The sequence below is a fragment of the Octopus bimaculoides genome, chromosome 1, assembly GCF_046866305.1.
Source record: "Octopus bimaculoides isolate indiv1 chromosome 1, ASM4686630v1, whole genome shotgun sequence".
Lineage (NCBI taxonomy): Eukaryota > Metazoa > Mollusca > Cephalopoda > Octopoda > Octopodidae > Octopus > Octopus bimaculoides.
This window is the reverse complement of record NC_142928.1, coordinates 128,506,109-128,524,179: the sequence shown is the minus strand read 5'-3', so window position 1 is coordinate 128,524,179 and position 18,071 is coordinate 128,506,109. Positions and strand designations below refer to the sequence as shown.

Here is an 18,071-nt window from a genome sequence, read left to right as displayed (position 1 = left end):
TTTGATATTTTATGAATTGATTTTATATATCTTTTATATATATTAAAAAAGATTTTGATTTCAATATATAAAAATGTGATTTTATATCCTAATTAACCCATAACCTCTTCAAGACCATATTTCTGATGAATCACATTGCCTGTGCCTTTTTTTTCTTTTTTTTTCTTTTTCTACTAATCAAGGATTTGGAGGGATTCAGTAAAATGACTCATTGGTTGTATAACAAAATGATTTTTATACAAAATTATGATTGAAGATTTTGATTTAAATATGAGTAATTTTGTTTCATAAAGCCAAGGTTAGTCTCAGTCAGGAAGGTTGGTAATGAAAGGGTTAAAGATGAAATTGTAGAATACCAGTTTGACATGTTTTTTAGATTGGGACCAAAATCACACACACACACACATAGGTGCAGGTGTGGCTGTGTAGAAAGAAGTTTGCTTCCCAACCACATGGGACTGAACCTGAAACCAGTACTCTGGGCAAGTGTTGTCAACTATAGCCTTGGGCTGACCAAAACCTTGTGAGTGGATTTGATAGATAGAAACTGAAGAAAGCCTGTCGTATGTATATGTGTGTGTATCTTTGTGTCTGTGTTTGACCCCTACCACCGCTTGACATCTAGTGTTGGTGTGTTTACATCCCCATAACTTAGTGGTTCAGCAAAAAAAACCAATAGAATAAGTACCAGGTTTAAAAGGAGATAAGTACTGGGGTTGATTAGTTCGACTAAAATCCCTCAAGGTGGTGCCCCAGCATGGTCGCAGTCTAATGAATGAAACTATATATATATATATATCATCATCATCATCATCATCATCGTTTAACGTCCGCTTTCCATGCTAGCATGGGTTGGACGATTTGACTGAGGACTCGTGCAACCGGATGGCTACACCAGGCTCCAATCTAATTTGGCAGAGTTTCTACAGCTGGATGCCCTTCCTAACGCCAACCACTCAGAGATTCTCAGGGCTTAAGTATAATCATTCAGCTGCTGGTAATGTATTTAATAAAGCTGAAATTGCATTAAAACAAGAAAATCAAGCTTTTTGATTTTATACCAGAATCTTGTAACTGCATACTTCTATTATCTCTTATCTTTTACTTGTTTCAGTCATTGGATACCAGCCATACTGGGGCATTGCCCTGAAGGGTTTTTGTCAAAATTCATCACCCCTAGTACTTATATATATATATTTTAAGTCTAGTACTTATTCTATCAGTCACTTTTGTGAAACTGCTAAGTTACAAGTATGTAAGCAAACTAACAATGGTAGTCAAACGATGGCGGGAATGACAACCACAGTCATAAAAACACACACAAAGACATACATGCATGTATGTACATGTGTGTATATCTATGTGTGTGCGTGTTTGTATATATATATATATATATATATATATATATATATATATATATATATATATATACCCACACACACACACAATGGGCTTATGTGTACACAGTTTCCATTCACATGACATTGGTTAGCCAAGGAATATAGTAAATATAGTAAAAGACACTGGCTTAAGGTTCCACACAGTTACAAAGTGAGCTATTTGATGAATAATATTCAACATTTCAATATGTCTTTGATGAAATCAAACAATCAGACAAAATAGTTGATTTTTTTCATTAAATATCTGAAAAATATCTTTCACTCGGCAACATTTAAGACTTACATTGGAATGCTTCCTTTATTTTAACTATTAAATAGACACTAGTGTAGAGTTGAGCTCACAGTAATAACTTTCACTTGTCATGGCATTATAACATAGAAGCTAACAATTAAAAGCCTAAGATACTCTATTCCTATCCACACTGATACTATGGTATGGCTATACTTTATACCTTAAAGTATCAGAAGTATCTTGTGTCTTGATCTGTTAACTGTTAGAAAAAGGGATTGTATTAGTTTGTACACACACACATACACATATATATAAGGGCTATTTAAATTTAATGAGGTGTGTAAAATTCGTCTGTACACATTGAAACAATCTCTTTATCCTGTCTTTTCCTTTAGTCTTGAGTAATAAACTCTAGGTCAGAAAACTGACGCAAGTGAAACTGTGTCATCTGGTAGTTGATCATGGTACGAATAGCAAAATAACCTGAAAATATTTCAATCAGAATAAACCCAAACATGACTATATGAAGAGCTATTTCAAGAGGAAATGTCTGGCTTTCATTGAACAGCAGAAATATAATTAGAGGGAACTGCATCAGTAACGTCAAAAGCCAAGATCCGGAAAGCTCAGGTACCTGCAAATAGATAAATAAATAATAAATACTAAATAAAGCCCTTTACTAATTGTGCATGTATAGTTTTAGCTCCTGTAAAAATAGGTTGCTTCTAATGTAAATCAAAAGTACATACATGTCATTACCAAATCATTAATTATTACTTCACTTATTTAAGACAGTACATGGTTAGTAAAGATGATTAAACTGAATATTAGAGCATATATTTTATTATGTTTCAATTCAGTATGAGTTAAAATTTTGATAGGAAGTCAGTAAGCATTAGTAATACAATAGGATTAATTTGACTGACTACAGCACTTCCACAATAGAAACTACTGTTCCTGTGCATAGTGAAGAGTAATTCTATATCTCATATATTTCCTTATACTATTGGAATCTATACAGAATTTCAGGAGTCAAAAATGCTATGGTGTTCTAAAGAGGAGAGAGCAAGTTCAGAGGGGTGCAGTTATGACTAGGAAGGATTAGGTCTCATATCAGCCTTTTGATCAAACAAATCTATGATCAAAGGTATTTCATCCTTGATCATCTCTCCATTTTTAGATATCAGACTACATTATTCAATATTTTCTTTTTAAAGATGGCTGGGTATGACCTGAAGGAGATTTGGCTGTTATTTCTTATAGGTTGAGTGACTGTATGGGGACTCCCATGACAGGTAGAGTGGCTAGTGTATGTTTTGATAGTGGAGGTGCACAGATTGTGGTAGTGATAGAAAAGACACTGTGACAATAGGATTTGTTGAAAGTGAAGTTATGACGGTCATATGGAAGGTTTTTTTTAAGGAACCATAGTCTACAGAAGGTTCAATTTCTACTCTCTTTTGATTGGCTTTGAGGCAGATTTTGAATTTATTCTTTGGTGAGTTTCTTTTGCAACTTCTATTAATAAAATCAGAAAAATAGATGTACCAGTGTGCGTGGTGTTTTGTGAGACATTAAATATTTTCATGAACCATTAGAGTCCATTAGACCTAAGTTTTTAGTCTGGTTCTTCTTGGACTAAATAAATGAGCAAAAAATGTCATATGGCACAGGTCACAAATGTATGTTCAATATATATAAATAGTATCTTCTTTTTTTTTTTTCCTAACAAGACATATGAGATCATCATCATCATCGTTTAACGTCCGCTTTCCATGCTAGCATGGGTTGGACGATTTGACTGAGGACTGGTGAAACCAGATGGCTACACCAGGCTCCAATCTGATTTGGCAGAGTTTCTACAGCTGGATGCCATTCCTAACGCCAACCACTCTGAGAGTGTAGTGAGTGCTTTTACGTGCCACCAGCACGAAGGCCAGTCAGGCGGAACTGGCAACAGCCACGAGATGTTGTGTAAAACATCACTCTCTACATCCCAACTTTAATCATGAAAAAATACACTAGTTGTGAACTCACAATAATTGTGTTCTTTGTTATACAATTGATATTTCTTTTATTGAAATCTGTGGCAATTAATAAATAGAGAGACTTTAAAAATTATAAACTGAGATAAAGGTGATAATGATGATGATTAAGTTGATAATAATTGTTTCTAACATAGGCAGAAGGCCTGAAGTTTGAAGAAGGGGTTTAGTTGATTACATTGATCTCAGTTTGTGACTTTGATTTGTACCTTATTTTATGGAACTGAAAAGGATGAAAAGCAAAGTAGACCTTGGCAGGATCTGAACTTTGAGCATAAAAGCGAGAACAAATAATGCCAAGCATTTTTTCTGAGATTCTTACAAATAATCTTTTATCTTTTACTTGTTTCAGTCATTTGACTGCAGCTATGCTGGGGAACTACCTTGAAGGGTTTTAGTCAAACAAATCAACTCCAGGGCTCATTTTTTAAAAGCTTATTACTTATTCTATCGGTCTCTTTTTGCCTAACCACTAAGTTACAAGAACTTAGACATATCAACACTGGTTGTCAAGTGGTGGTGGGGGACAAATACAGACACACACACATAGATATATACATATATGTATGATGGGCTTCTTTCAGTTTCTATCTACCAAATCCACTCACAAGGCTTTGGTCAGTCCAACAGTGAAAATGACAAAATTGCTTGGTAAAGATGTGTGTTGTTTACAGTTTAATAGCTTCATCTTACGTAGACTCTTTTACTCACTCTCTGTAAGTATTCTCATGCCACTAAGGTTTCCCTCTATCAAGAAGGATAAGCAAAACTAAGTAAAAGGCAAATTGAAAAAAGAGAAAACAAAACAACAAGGAATCCTCAGAACCATTGTTGTTGTTGCTGTAGTGATTACATACTCTTTCCATTAAGTTTCCAATGTAACCCAAATAAAGCCGGATAATCTCAATAATACCAAACATGATGTAAGCAGCAACCAGGAGGATCTGGTAGACAATACTGAGTTTGGAAAACTGGAAATAGGAAAACAAATGATTAAGAACAATCTGTGCTTGGGCAGCAAATCAACCCCCATAATGCATAAATTATCAATATGCAGAAAAAATTATTACCAAGTCTAAAAAACATGACAGAAAATGTTGCAGCAATTGCTAGGTGTTATAATTGTTTGTATGCACTGATGTCGTCTGAATGTAAAGAAATCTTTAGAGCTCATCTTAATTTTCAATTTTGCCATTGTCTTCCCATAAAAGTTTAGTCTTTTTTTGAAGTGTCAAGAAAGAATTAACAAGAAATTTAAAAGAATGATATGTTATACCAAATACCTTCTGAAATTGAGAAATAATATAGACAAGTTGATTCATTTAACTTCATTATTTCTATTGTAAAAATAGTCTTGTACAGTATTGAATGAAATTTAATATTTCTACTTCTATTTTGTGAGCTCATAGCTAAACTAAAATACCGAGTCCTGCCCAGTCTACTTCCATCTTCTCTCTTCATCCCTATGATGTTTTGTCCTGCAAATCCTATATTAAACATTTCACTTAATCTTCCCTCCCTAGAACTATGGTGTCCTCTAGAACTCCATCCCTACCTACATTTTCCTTACAAGCATGAACTTATAGAAGTTCAAATATCAACCTCACAAGTCTGGAAGGCTGTTTCACTTTCTTGGACTAATTAATAAAAAAAAAAAAACTAGTCCAACAGAACCTCAAAATATTTTCATATAATTTGCCATATTTCACAGTAGTTGTGGTTGTCATTCTATATATTTAAAATCCCCTGATCTGAATCCCTAGACCTATTCCTCTTCTTTTTAACATATGACTTAGCCAGGAGAAGGAATAAGAGCATTGCCCATGGCTTATTTTATAGGACCTACAAGAGTGCTGAGAGAAAGTTATCCTCAGACTGAAGACCTACTCTAAAAATTTGCAAAAGAGTGGACTCTGATGAAGGGCACCCAAGAGACAGGTAGTTGTGTTTAAATTAGGCACACTAACATTCAAAGCCACAATTTCCCAATTTCCTCCTTACTCTCTAAACTAATAAATGCTAATGCTACTTTATATTTTATTATAATAGAAATCGCTATCAAGGCGATTGGTAGCAGAATCATCAGAACATTGGACAAAATGTTTTCTGGATACATTTGGCTGTTTAGGGAGTCAAAGCATCATTCAGATACTGGGGTTGATATAATTGATCATTATCATCTCCTAAATTTCTGATTTTATGTCTATATAAGAAATTATTATCATTGTTATTAACAATAATAATAATAATAATAATAAGGTGGTGAGCTGAAGACTCATTAGTATGCTGGGTGAAATGCTTAGCAGCTTTTCGTCTGTCTGCACATTCTGAGTTCAAATTCCGCTGAGGTAGACTTTACCTGTCATTCTTTCAGGGTCGATAAATTAAGTACTAGTTGAGTACTGGGGTTGATGTAATCAACTTACCCCCTCCACCAAAATTTCAGGCCTTGTGCCTATAGTAGAAAGGATTATTATTATCATTATATTATTTTAAAAGAATTGATGTAACTCTTCACAAAGGTAAATAGACAATACAGAGAGCATGACACTCTTCGTATTGTTTATTATTACTGCTATCACTCTTTGCTTTGCCTAACCATACCACAGTAAGCATGTCCCACGCCTCTTTTTCTTATTCCATCCTGGACCTACATAACCTCTCTTCACCATGGACGTGAAATCCTTGTACATCAGTGGTTTTCAACCATTTTTATCTATGGACTCCTTTGATTACTATTTTATTCTGGTGGACCTTCATAGCCATTTGATATTTAAATTCACTTCCATCGGCATTCTAGATATTCCTGTTATTACTGTTTTTTGTCATAAATACATCCAAAGTAACATTTTTTTCATGGACCCTTCAAATATTACTGTGGATTCCCAATTTACTATTTTGCTTGCATGGACTCCATAAGTTACTTGTGTAGGTTGAACTATTTATACACTCACACACACATGTATATCATCATTATCATTTAACATCTGTTTCCCATGCTGGCATGGGTTTGATGGTTTGACAGGATCCAGCAAGCTGCACGGTTGTGCCAAATTCTAGTGTCAGTTTTGGTATGGTTTCTGTGGCTGGATTGCATTCCTAATGCCAATTACATTACAGTGTGTACTGAGTGCTTTTTTTCCATGCCACCACCACTAGTGAGGTTGCTAAGTAACTTGTAAGATAAAAAGAAAAGGAAACACTTTTCCTACTGAGTGGGTGGTGTGAGTATTTGAGAGGGTGGGGTGGCTTTATATCAGGTGTTGATAGAAAGGACATGCACAGATGTCTTGCTATAAAGGAGATACATGGCTACTCTACATTTTATAGGGGTGGGTAGGAATAATAGAGAGGGAGGTAAAAGAAAGTTGTGATGCAGAGCCAGAGAAAACTCTCAAGATACAAGAAGGTGAGCATACGAGAGGTTAAGGACAGTGGGACATGGGAGGGGCAGAGAGAGAGTGGATACTTTCATAAGAGTGTGAAAGGAGAGTAACAGATGGTTAGAGAGGGGGTGGGGGATAGAGGTGAATGTAGTGAGTGAAGAACAAAGGTGGATGTAATGTTGATGGGGAAATATCAGTATGGAGAGATGTAATGTGGGAGAGATGGAAGTGGCTCAATAAAGATAGATCTGAAGGTAGGGAGGAGCTGAAGTGAAGAAGTGGTGTAGAGGGAGATATAGGGTACAGAAGGGTGGTTAGAGAGAGTGGAGTGTGATGACAGATATGGGAGGGTACTGAGAAAGATAGTGTGTGATATGTTACAATGAGTATGGCAGAGAAGATAACTGAAGGCACAGGTAGGAGGTGACTGCAAAAAAATAGTGAGTGATGAAGCAAGGATAATGGGAATAAGGGATGGAAGTGGCTCCAGCAAGGAGGCTGTAACTGGGGTTGCAAAAAAAGGAGGAGGAATAACATGTGCCAATACCCACCTCAAGTGATTACAGCCACCAAATAGTGCCATGGATAGAGGAGTGATGGAGAGCTGGATGTTAGGGAATGAGATGTGGGACAGAATGGATTACAACCAATCAGAATGCTTTTAGGATATCAGTTTGCTGTTGTGGGTAGGTCTTCTCAAAAACAGCACAACACCTATCATCTTGGTCCTATATCACCTATTCTGTAAGGCTCAGTGTCTTTAGATCAGCCTGCACTACATCATCCCATGTCTTCCTAGGCCTCCCTCTTCCACAAGTTCCATTTACTTTAAGCAACCAGTACTTCTTTTATGCAGCTGTCCTCATCCAAATGCATCACATGACCAAACCAGTGCAGTCTTCTTTCTTTTATACTGCATCTAGTTCCACTTATACCTAACTTTTCTCTCAATACACTAGCACTCTGTTGCACATGTACACTAACTTTACATTAACATTACATCCAGCAGAACATACAAGCTTCATTCCTTCTAGTCTTCCCATGTCCTCTGCATTTAGGGTCCATGTCTTACTACCATGTAGCATTGCAGTTTGTACACAGGCATCATACAGTCTAATTTACCTTTCATTCAGAGAAAGAGAGACCTTTTGTTACCAACAGAGTAGACAACAGACAACAGCTTTTTTTCCATATATATATATATATATATATATATATATATACGCACACACACATACATGCTAGCTATTGTAAATCTATAATCAACTATAACTAAGCTATTTTTCACAAAATGTATGATAATTTATGTCTCAATATACATATATCTGTCTGTCTAGATGGATGGATAGATAGATAGATAGATAAACTTATATATTTATTTCAAAGGGAGGAGGGATTGACCCCATTACTTCATGGTACTTTGTTTTATCAACCCTAAAATGATGAAAGCCAACATTGACTTCATTGGAGTTTGAAATCAGAACAAAAAAAGAATCAGAAGAAATATTGCAACGCATTTCCCCCCAATATTCCAATGCAATGATTCAGCCAATCTGCTGTTTTCATGCATATGTATGTATATATATTCATCAATACATAATAATATATAATGTATATATGTTTATTAATATGCATTCTAAACTCCTCGTTAATGTTTAATTGTAGAAAAAAATTTCAGTAATTCCTGTTTACTTTCCTCAGGAACATCTGGCAAAAAATGTACAATGCTGAGAACAATACCTACCTTGAAAGTAAGAGCTGCAATAACAGAAACAAGCCAAAATGGGAAGAACCAGACATTGAAGTACAGTTCCATCTGGAAAGGTAAGCTGGTTACGTATTCATGACCTGAGAAAAAAAAAATGTATACATCTCTATGGTCGCACACACAGATACGTGCGTATGTATGTATGTGCATGTGTGTGTGTATGTATGTATGTATGCATGGATGGATGGATGCATGCATGTTACATTTACAGTCCTTGGACTGCGACCATGTTAGAGCACCATTTTGAAGGGTTTAGTCAAACAAATCAATCTCAGTACTTACTTTTTAAGCCTGGTACTTATTCTATCAGTTTCTTTTGCCAAACTACTAAGTTATGGGGACATAAACAAACCAACACTAGTTGTCAAGCAGGGATGGGGGACAAACACAAACAGAAAGCACCATGCCGATATACATATATATAATTGTTAAAGAGGACAACAAACGTTTAACGTTTGTCCTCTTTAACAATTATGTATCTGCTATATCAGAAGTCTGCAATGGCTCCATAACTACCGTCTTGGATACAACCTTGGAGCCCTAGTAATCCGTTACAGCACTTACCTAGCGTACCTAATCTTCTAGATCACTTGTGAACTAAACCCCCATAATTTGTATGTATATATATATATATATATATATATATATATATATATATATATTGGTGATTGAGGTAGTCAGAGTGATAGGATTAATAAGTTAAGAATAGTCTTGTATAATATAACAGTGACATTTATCTCTGCATATGCTCCATATGCTGGAATAGCAGATGAACAGATGGACTGTTTCTGTGAGTCTCTTCTGTAGACTACGTCAACAACGAAGGACAATTACCTTATTATTGTAGCTGGTGACTTCAATGGTCATGTTAGGCAGCAAATCAATGGAATTTCATGGTGTACATGAAAGTTTCTGCTTTGGCACTAGAAATGAGGAGAGGACAAGAGTCCTGAAGTTCTGTGATGCAAATAACTTTTTGGTTTGAAACACTAATTTCAGGAAACCAGCCAACCATCTTATCACTTATCAGTCTAGTGGACACTCAAGCCAGATTAACTGTATTCTCACCAGAAACAGGAATAGACAGATGTTTATAAATACAGAGTCCTTTCCCAGTGAGGAATGTACAGCTCAACACAAGTTAGTAGTTAGCAACGTCAGATTTAGGGCTAGATGGATACAGAGATGTAAACCAGTTTGGAAAAGGAAATTATGGAAGCTCAAAGATCCATTAAACCATCAGAGATTTAGAGACATTCTGATTAATGTGTTTGATGAGAAAGAGGAGGAGGTTGGTGACATATAATATAGAGGACAACTGGAAGTTCATACAAGACAACCTACTGAAGGCTGCAGACCAAATCTATGGTTGGGGCAAAGTCTCTACCAGACAGAGAGTAACTTGGTGGCAGAACAGTGTGATAGATAAGGTTATAAAAGTGAAGAGACAAACTTGGAAAGAATGGAGAAAATGGAGGTGGCAAAGAGCTATATCAGGTATACAAGAGGGAAGTTAGGCAACAGGTTTATCTAGCAAGGGCAGAAGTAGAAAGGAGGTGGTTTGCCAATGTTTCACAACGTGAAGATCGGAGGCTTGAAGTGTTCCAGCTCTCTAGACAGTGTGTCAGAGAGAATCAAGATATTGTGGGAGAGAAGTGTGTACAGATAGATAATGGTATGCTTGCACTCAGTGACTCTGAAAAGAAAGAGGTGTGGAAGTGCTATTATGAAAGACTATTAAATGTGGAGAATGAAAGTGAACCTAACAGAATGACTGGGTGTTCATGTCAACAACAGTATGATAAATAAAGCAATTAAGGATATGAAGACAAGGAAAGACCCTTATCCATCAGCAGTAATCACTGAGATGCTTAGGATACAGATTATATATCAATAAAGAACTCATGTATTTTTTCAGTGGTTTAAATAGTTAAAAGGATCACAGGATACATCTGTTATCTTTTACTTTTGCTTGTTTCAGTCATGGACTGTGGCCATACTGGAGCGCTGCCTTGAAGGGCTTTAGTCGACTAAATCAACCCCAGTACTAATTTTTTTTCATTTTTTTTAAAGTCTGGTATTTATTCTGTTGGTCTCCTTGTGCCAAATTGCTAAGTTACAAGGATGTAAACAAACCACCACCGTTTGTCAAGCATTGTGAAGGGGGAGGGAAAAACACAAACACACACATATATGTGTGTGTGTGTGTGTGTGTATGACAGTATGATGCTACCCTGCTGACTAGGTGAGGAGCAGGCCAACATTGCACCTGATCAGAAGGTCAGTGCATCACAGGGGTTACCCATTTACAGCTGAGTGTACTAGAGCAACATGAAATAAATTGTTTTGATCAAGAACACAACACACAACTGGTTTGAGAATTGAAATCATGATATCATGATCGAGAGTGCAACACCTCTAACCACTAGGTCACATGCCTTCACACACACACACACAAATCTCTGTTGATTTACCAGAAATTACAGGACTCAATACAAACGTAGAGTATTTTTTAATGCATAATAACTGAAAGGCTTCATACAGTTTCTAACAACCGAATTCACTCATATGGCTTTGATTAGCTTGGGGCTACAGAAGTTACTTGCTCATGGTGCTGCACAGTGGAACTTAAACCCGAAGCCATGTGTTAGCAAAGCAAGCTTCTTAACCACACAGCTTTCCCTGTTCCTATGAAAAAAAAAATTCTGAAATAACCCCAAAAAACTGGGAAATTGGTTTATAAAATATTTAATTACATCATCTAATACATTTGTAGGAGCTCACTTAGCCTTACCTAACTGAGATTTGAAACTGTGTCTGCACACTTGTTGTTTGTCAGATGACTGTCTGATTCCATTGTGTTTTATTTCCATGCTAGAAGATTAATGAGAAACATCTGGCCTCCTAGGATCTTTTGCTGGTCATTGAAGGGTCAGTCCATTGAGTTTCTTTTCTACTTTAGGCACAAGGCTCAAAATTTTGGGGAGGGGGACCAGTCAATTAGATCGACTCCAGTACGCAACTGGTACTTAATTTATCGACCCTGAAAGGCAAAGTTGACCTTGGCAGAATTTGAACTCAGAACATTAAGATAGATGAAATACTACAAAGCATTGCGCCCGGCATGCTAACGTTTCTCCCAGCATGGAGACAAAGCACAATGGAATCAGACAGTCGTCTGACAAGCAACAAGGGTGTAGATTTGGTTTCAAATCTGTTAGGCAGAGCTAAGCGAGCTCCTACACATGTTTCAGTGAAGATACACACTGGCTGAATTATGCAATCTCGGTCAGGTTAGTTTTCTAGGTTTTCACGTGTCACAGATTCCTACCAAATATGGCAGTATGACTCTCTGACAAGTGAAGACCCAGAAAAGTAACCCAGCCCAGACTGCATAATTCTGCCAACCAGTATCTTCACTGACACAAGCGAACATGAATTCAATAATTCATGATCTGACTCTCCATTTTTCTTCATCATCATCATCGCTTAACATCTGCCTTCCATGCTGGCAGAGAGAAAAGGACATATATACTTTAAACAGGTATTGTTTCCTGTTGTTTCTTTCTTACCCTACTTTGATAAAGGGTTCACCCAAAATGTCTGTCTAGTTCTTTTCCTTTTCTGTACAGTGTACAATTCACTGTGCACAACTCTTTATGTTAAATCGTTTTGTGTTTATATTTTGTCTGCCTTTTGAATTTCTGTCAACAGCAAGGCACCTGTTTGTCCTCTGTCACACACTAACCTCTCATCACCTAACACAAGGCCACCTCCTCCAATAAACCCACCCCACTCAAATGATCTTTGTCTTGCGAGCATCTCCATCAGTGCTGGTGCCACATAAAAAGCATCCAGTTCACACTGTAAAGTTGTTGGCATTTGGAAGGGCATCCAGCTATAAAAACCATGCCAAAACAGACCTTGCTGGTGTTGGTGCCATGTAACAAGCACTGTCCCACTATGTAAGGTGGTTAGTGTTAGGAAGGTCATCCAGCCAATAATAACTATGCCAAAACAGACAGTGAAGCTTGGTAGTCTTCTGGTTCGCCAGCGCCTTGTCAAACCATCCACCCCATGCTGGCATGGAAAATGGATGCTAAATGGTGATGATAATGATGATGTTGTGACTTCTTATGCTGACCAACAATCTGTCTCTTATTCCCCTTGCTCCTTTTGAGTTGTATGTATTTATTCATTCTTCCTTTCACAGATGTACTGTTGTGAATCAGTATGTTTTGGGCATTTTGAATTTAGTAGAGCCTATCCCCCTGTATGGCTGAGAACCATGAGAAAAGAATCAACTCCAGTACAAGAGTGTTACTGCATTTATTAACTCTAAAAGGATGAAAGGCAGGATTTGAATTCATAGCATTGTGAACCAGAACAAATAACATATACATTCTATCTGATGATCTAATGACTTTGTAAACTATATACATGTATGTGAGTGCATGTGCATACACTTGTGTGTGTGTAATCTGCAGGGTGATTCAGAATTCTCTTTACCATTGAAATATTTTAGCCAGCTCACTGACTAATCATGACACCAATACCTGTTCTGGCACTGTTTTTCTATATATCGCTAACCAGGAGATGAATTGCTGCTATCTCTAGCAGTTGAGCGTCCATCATTGACCAGACCAAGAAAGGTCAAAATTATGTGATCTGGTGGTCTTGTCGCTGGAGGTGGCAGGGATTTATCTCCCCACTAGTGCTATAAACAAGAGGGTATTTTGCACCAATAGCCAATATGAGAGTTTCTTTCATGGTATCTACTGCAGTATAGTTTGTTTTAACAGAACATCTACATTTAAGTGAGGATAAATATTACCTTATGGCATCAGTACAGCCTCTGTTGCTTATATACATATTTTAAATGATATGATATAAAGCTTATATTAATTTTGACTTATAAATTTTTAATGTTATCTATGCTATTTCATTGTGAATATCTTTTAACATTATACATGTCATTATTAAACATTTATGTTCTCTGCTGGCATGGGATGGATGGTTTGATAGAATCCAATAGATCCAAGGACTGCATCATGCACCAATGTCTGTTTTGGCATGGATTCTATAACTGGATGCACTTTACAAGGTATACTGGGAGTTTTTTTTCATGCCACCAGTTCAGTTGAGATCACCATGCAGCATGTAAGACTAAGAATTCCAGAGTGGGGATGGCTTTATGCTCAAAGACGAGAGAGAGTTAAAGTATGAGGGAAGGAGGAAAAGCAGGTTTTTATGTTGTAGAAGAACTACATTTAAAAGAGAGGGCGAGAATGATCAGGTGAGCTGGAAAGAGATACATAGTGGTGATAAAGTGTCTAGGTGGCCCCTCAAAGTACAATGTGAGTAGAAAAGGATGGGGACAGAGGAACTAGAAATGTGGGAGAGGGGGGCTGCAAGAGTACATGGGAACATGAACGAAGGATAAAAAGTAGGTAACAACTGTATAGATAGGGTAAGGTTGAAGGGTGGATGTAAGGAATAGTGGATAAAGGCTGGAGTGGGGATGACCAATGATGGTTCAGTTGGGGAAGATAGAGATGTAGAAGAGAGTGGGGGAGAGCAGTAGGATAGTTACACTGATAGTAATGATACAGATTACAGGGAGAAGACAAGAGAGAAATTATGTTTGGTTGAGTAGGCTGCAGGAGTGGAGAAGGAGAGGCAAGTATAGTGCATGATGAGATAATTTGAAGGTTCAGTAGACAGGGGTAACCAATGCAATGTGAGTGGAGAGAACAATGGGTGAAGAATGGCCAACAAGTGAAATAATTGGAGGTAACAAGAAAAATATGTGGGCATCGAGAGAGCTGGAGTGATAGAGATGACAGGTGGAGGGAGTGATAAGAGGAATAGATAGGGTGAAGGGCCTATTTTTGTAAACATATATATATATATATATATATATATATATATATATATATATTATATACATACATACATACACACACACAGTGCTTTCAGAATTCAAGATCTGTGAATAACCATCTGAAATGAGCTTAAGACCTTGTTCAAAGATGTGAGGAAGAATTCTGGCATGCAGACACAGAGTGCTTACTGTGTCCCTTCTTGCCGACCATGGCTTTATAGTTTCTGTAGCAGCTGTCCATGTCATATCTTACAGCCTTTACAGTGTTCACATTGCATGGAGAAGCAGTCTTGATGTTGGCATTTTGATACCTGGTGTGAATCATCAGGATACAAGTAACTCTTTTCCAATAACCAGATGACTTCCAGTCCTCCATTTCATCTAACTTATTCTCAACTACAACTTTAATCTTTATACTCTCCAATGCCATTGACTGTTCACCAATACACCAAGCTGTTCCTGAAAAAATGTGATAAAAAAAAAATCATCAAATTTAGCCCGAACACCCTGTATATATCATCATCATTTAATGTCTATGTTGCCATGGGCTGGACAGTTTGACAAAGATCCAATGAGTTCAGGTACTGCATAATACTCCACTGGCTGCTCTGGCATGATTTCTACAGCTCGATGCCTTTCCTAATCCCAACCATTTTACAGTGTGTACTGGGTGCTTTTTTCATGCCACCAAAACTACTGAGGTCACCATGTAGTCCATAAATCTGCAAACCTGAAGAGATTCTGCATCCTTATGTTAGATGGAGTTTAAAATACGAGTGAAGGGATTGGGGGCAGAGCTGGTTCTTGTCAAAGAGCTACATGGTTGCTCGCATTTAGGAGAGAGAGTGAGAATGAACTAATGGTATCTTTCTTTATGTGTATATTAATGGCAATTTGCTTTAGACAACAAATCAGACAAGTGACTTGGACAAATTCCAAGCGAAACTGATGGTCATATGATGGTGGAATGACATGGCTGATAGGGTTGTAAAAACTAAAAGAAAGGGTTGGAAAACTTGGAAGAGAGGTAGTAGTAAGGGGCATTATCAAATGGCTGGGAGAGCAGTTAGATGACAAGTACACTTGGCTAAGAATGAGACAGAAAGGAAGAGATTTGCACATGTTTTACAATGTGACAATCAGAGGCATGAAGTGCTCAGGATTGCAAGACATGTGAGAGAGAACCAGGACATCATTATAAGAAGTGTATTTGGAAAGTTGAAGGCATAGTCACCATCGGTATGGAAGACAAGAAAGTAGCATGGAAATACTATTATGAGAGGCTGTTATATGTGGAGAATACATAGGATAAAGAGGAGTTACCTTATGCTAAATCTGGAGCAGAACCAGGATTTCAAGTTGACCAGAGCATGGTAGATAATGTGATGAAAAACATGAAAGTTATGAGTCCATCAGGGATAGTTGCAAAGATACTCAAAATATCTGATGAGGTAGGATACATGACAATGGCCTGGATAATTAATCATATTATAGAAAAAAAGTCATACCCAATGACTGGTTAGCAATATCATCATAAACTGCTACAAAGACAAAGGAAAGTCTCTTAAAGAGAAGCAATTATAGATGAATCAAACTACTGGATCAGGTTATGAAGGTTATAGGGAGAGTCATAGCATAACTTATCCATGTCAGAGTAGCGTTAGATGAGATACAATTTGGCTTCATGTACAAAAAAGATACCACAGATGCAATCTTTCTTGTGAGGCAACTGTAGAAAATAATTGCTCAAAGTACTGAGCTGTGAAATTGTACACGGTTGAGAAGTGAACTTCTTAAGCACATAATCATGGATCAACTGGGAGACAGATTTTCTACAGCTTGATGCTCTTCCTATCGCCAACCCTCACCTGTTCCCATGCAAGGTAATCTTTTTCTTCTGCTCTGGACATGTTCATTACAAGAGATCTTAAACCAACAGCACCGCTTCATGACGGTAATATATGTTAGCAAATAAGCGCGCTATTTCAAGACAAGCTGACAGAAACACACCTACGCACACATATATATACGATATGACGTCTGTGTACACACACACACACACATGCAATAACGTAAATTTGTGTGACTGGTGGAAGGGCAAAATATTGTGCGTATATACACACACAGGAAAAAAAGAGAGAGAAAGAAAAAACAACAACCAACCAGAACGTAAAATATTGTGTTGATTCTTTTTGATGTCTTCTCTGGAAACTGGGAATAAGAAATCCGTCATAGTGCTAACAGTCTTACGTAGCGTGGCTTCCACATTAGAAGCCATTGTGCAAAATAAAATGTAGCGAGTTTCAACAAAAGGAATAAGTTCGCAGCGATATTAAAATAAATCGCAGCATTGAAATAAAACACATTTCATTAGCGAATCATTACATTTCCCTTCTTCGATCGGGAACAGACATCATCCTTACAACGGAGAACTGTTTCGTGTGACAACTACTTTAGTTTGACTCCATGTTGCTTGTTGCCATAGTGTATTTGTAAACAACAATAGTTTCGCAAAAAGTAAATAAATAAATAAATAATTAATTAATTAACGAGTGAAAATAAAAATATTCTTATCGCTTAGAACTTAATTTAATATGTATTATATATATATGTGCGAACTTTAGGTTAGTTAAAGTACGGTTGTGACTTATTTCAACTTTTGTAACTACGGAGAATTTGCTTTTAGAAGTTGAAATATGTCACAAATATTTTAACTAACCTAAAGTTTGCATATGCCTAATCACCTGCTTGGCGCTAACACTGTTGAATATATAGATATACTGAAATTATATATATATATATATATATATATATATATATATATATATATGACATTGCATACAACTGTCTAAATTATATATATATATATATAATTTAGACAGTTGTATGCAATGTGTTACCAAAAGGAAAACTATAATTGTCACTAAATATGACTAGGGTGTTAGAACACTTACATTGCTACGAATAAGCTCTTATTTCTAGCAATGTCTGTGTTCTGAGCATTGTATACAATAATTTCATTATTATTATTATTATTATTATTATTATATATATATATATATATATATATATATATATATATATATATATATATATATATATATATATATAATCGGGATTTAGAATATTCAAAAATATAAAGCTTAGAGAAAGTCGTCGCTTAACTCAGTAGTTTCCAAACTTATTTTGTTGTGGAATCCTCTTTCTGATTTTCCAAAGATCACAGACCCCGTTCCTTTATTTAGCATTCCTACACAAGTGTCTCTGCCGATTTTGTTTAGTCATAACTTTCAGCAAAATGGGTATTTTCTATGAAATTTTTCGGTGGAGATGGAGTATATGTAATCTGGGTATAC

The 18,071-nt window shown here is 36.6% G+C and overlaps 1 protein-coding gene across 2 annotated transcripts; it reads right to left on the bottom strand.

The window, feature by feature from the left end:
• LOC106882197 (transmembrane protein 17B) lies at window positions 1-17,458 on the bottom strand. 2 transcript variants are annotated; one of them, XM_014932789.3, is made up of 4 exons: window positions 16,879-17,444; window positions 8,808-8,911; window positions 4,535-4,648; window positions 1-2,266 (listed from the first exon to the last, which is right to left on the bottom strand). In XM_014932789.3, the coding sequence occupies exons 1-4, from the start codon at window positions 16,991-16,993 to the stop codon at window positions 2,024-2,026; spliced, it is 576 nt and encodes a 191-aa protein (XP_014788275.1). In that variant the 5' UTR covers window positions 16,994-17,444; the 3' UTR covers window positions 1-2,023. The 2 variants fall into 2 exon arrangements, with proteins under 2 accessions (XP_014788275.1, XP_014788276.1); XM_014932790.3 differs by lacking the exon at window positions 4,535-4,648 and having other exon boundaries at window positions 16,879-17,458.
• Window positions 17,459-18,071: the final 613 nt, after the last annotated feature.

Bases quoted from the DNA above. Each gene is read 5' to 3' on its own strand.
- LOC106882197 (XM_014932789.3), bottom strand. From the start codon at position 16,993: ATGGCTTCTAATGTGGAAGCCACGCTACGTAAGACTGTTAGCACTATG. The intron at 8,912-16,878 runs GTTGGTTGTTGT...TTTTTTTCTCAG, and splicing joins ACACAATATTTTACGTTCTG to GTCATGAATACGTAACCAGC. The intron at 4,649-8,807 runs GTAGGTATTGTT...TCCTATTTCCAG, and splicing joins TTGCAGCTCTTACTTTCAAG to TTTTCCAAACTCAGTATTGT.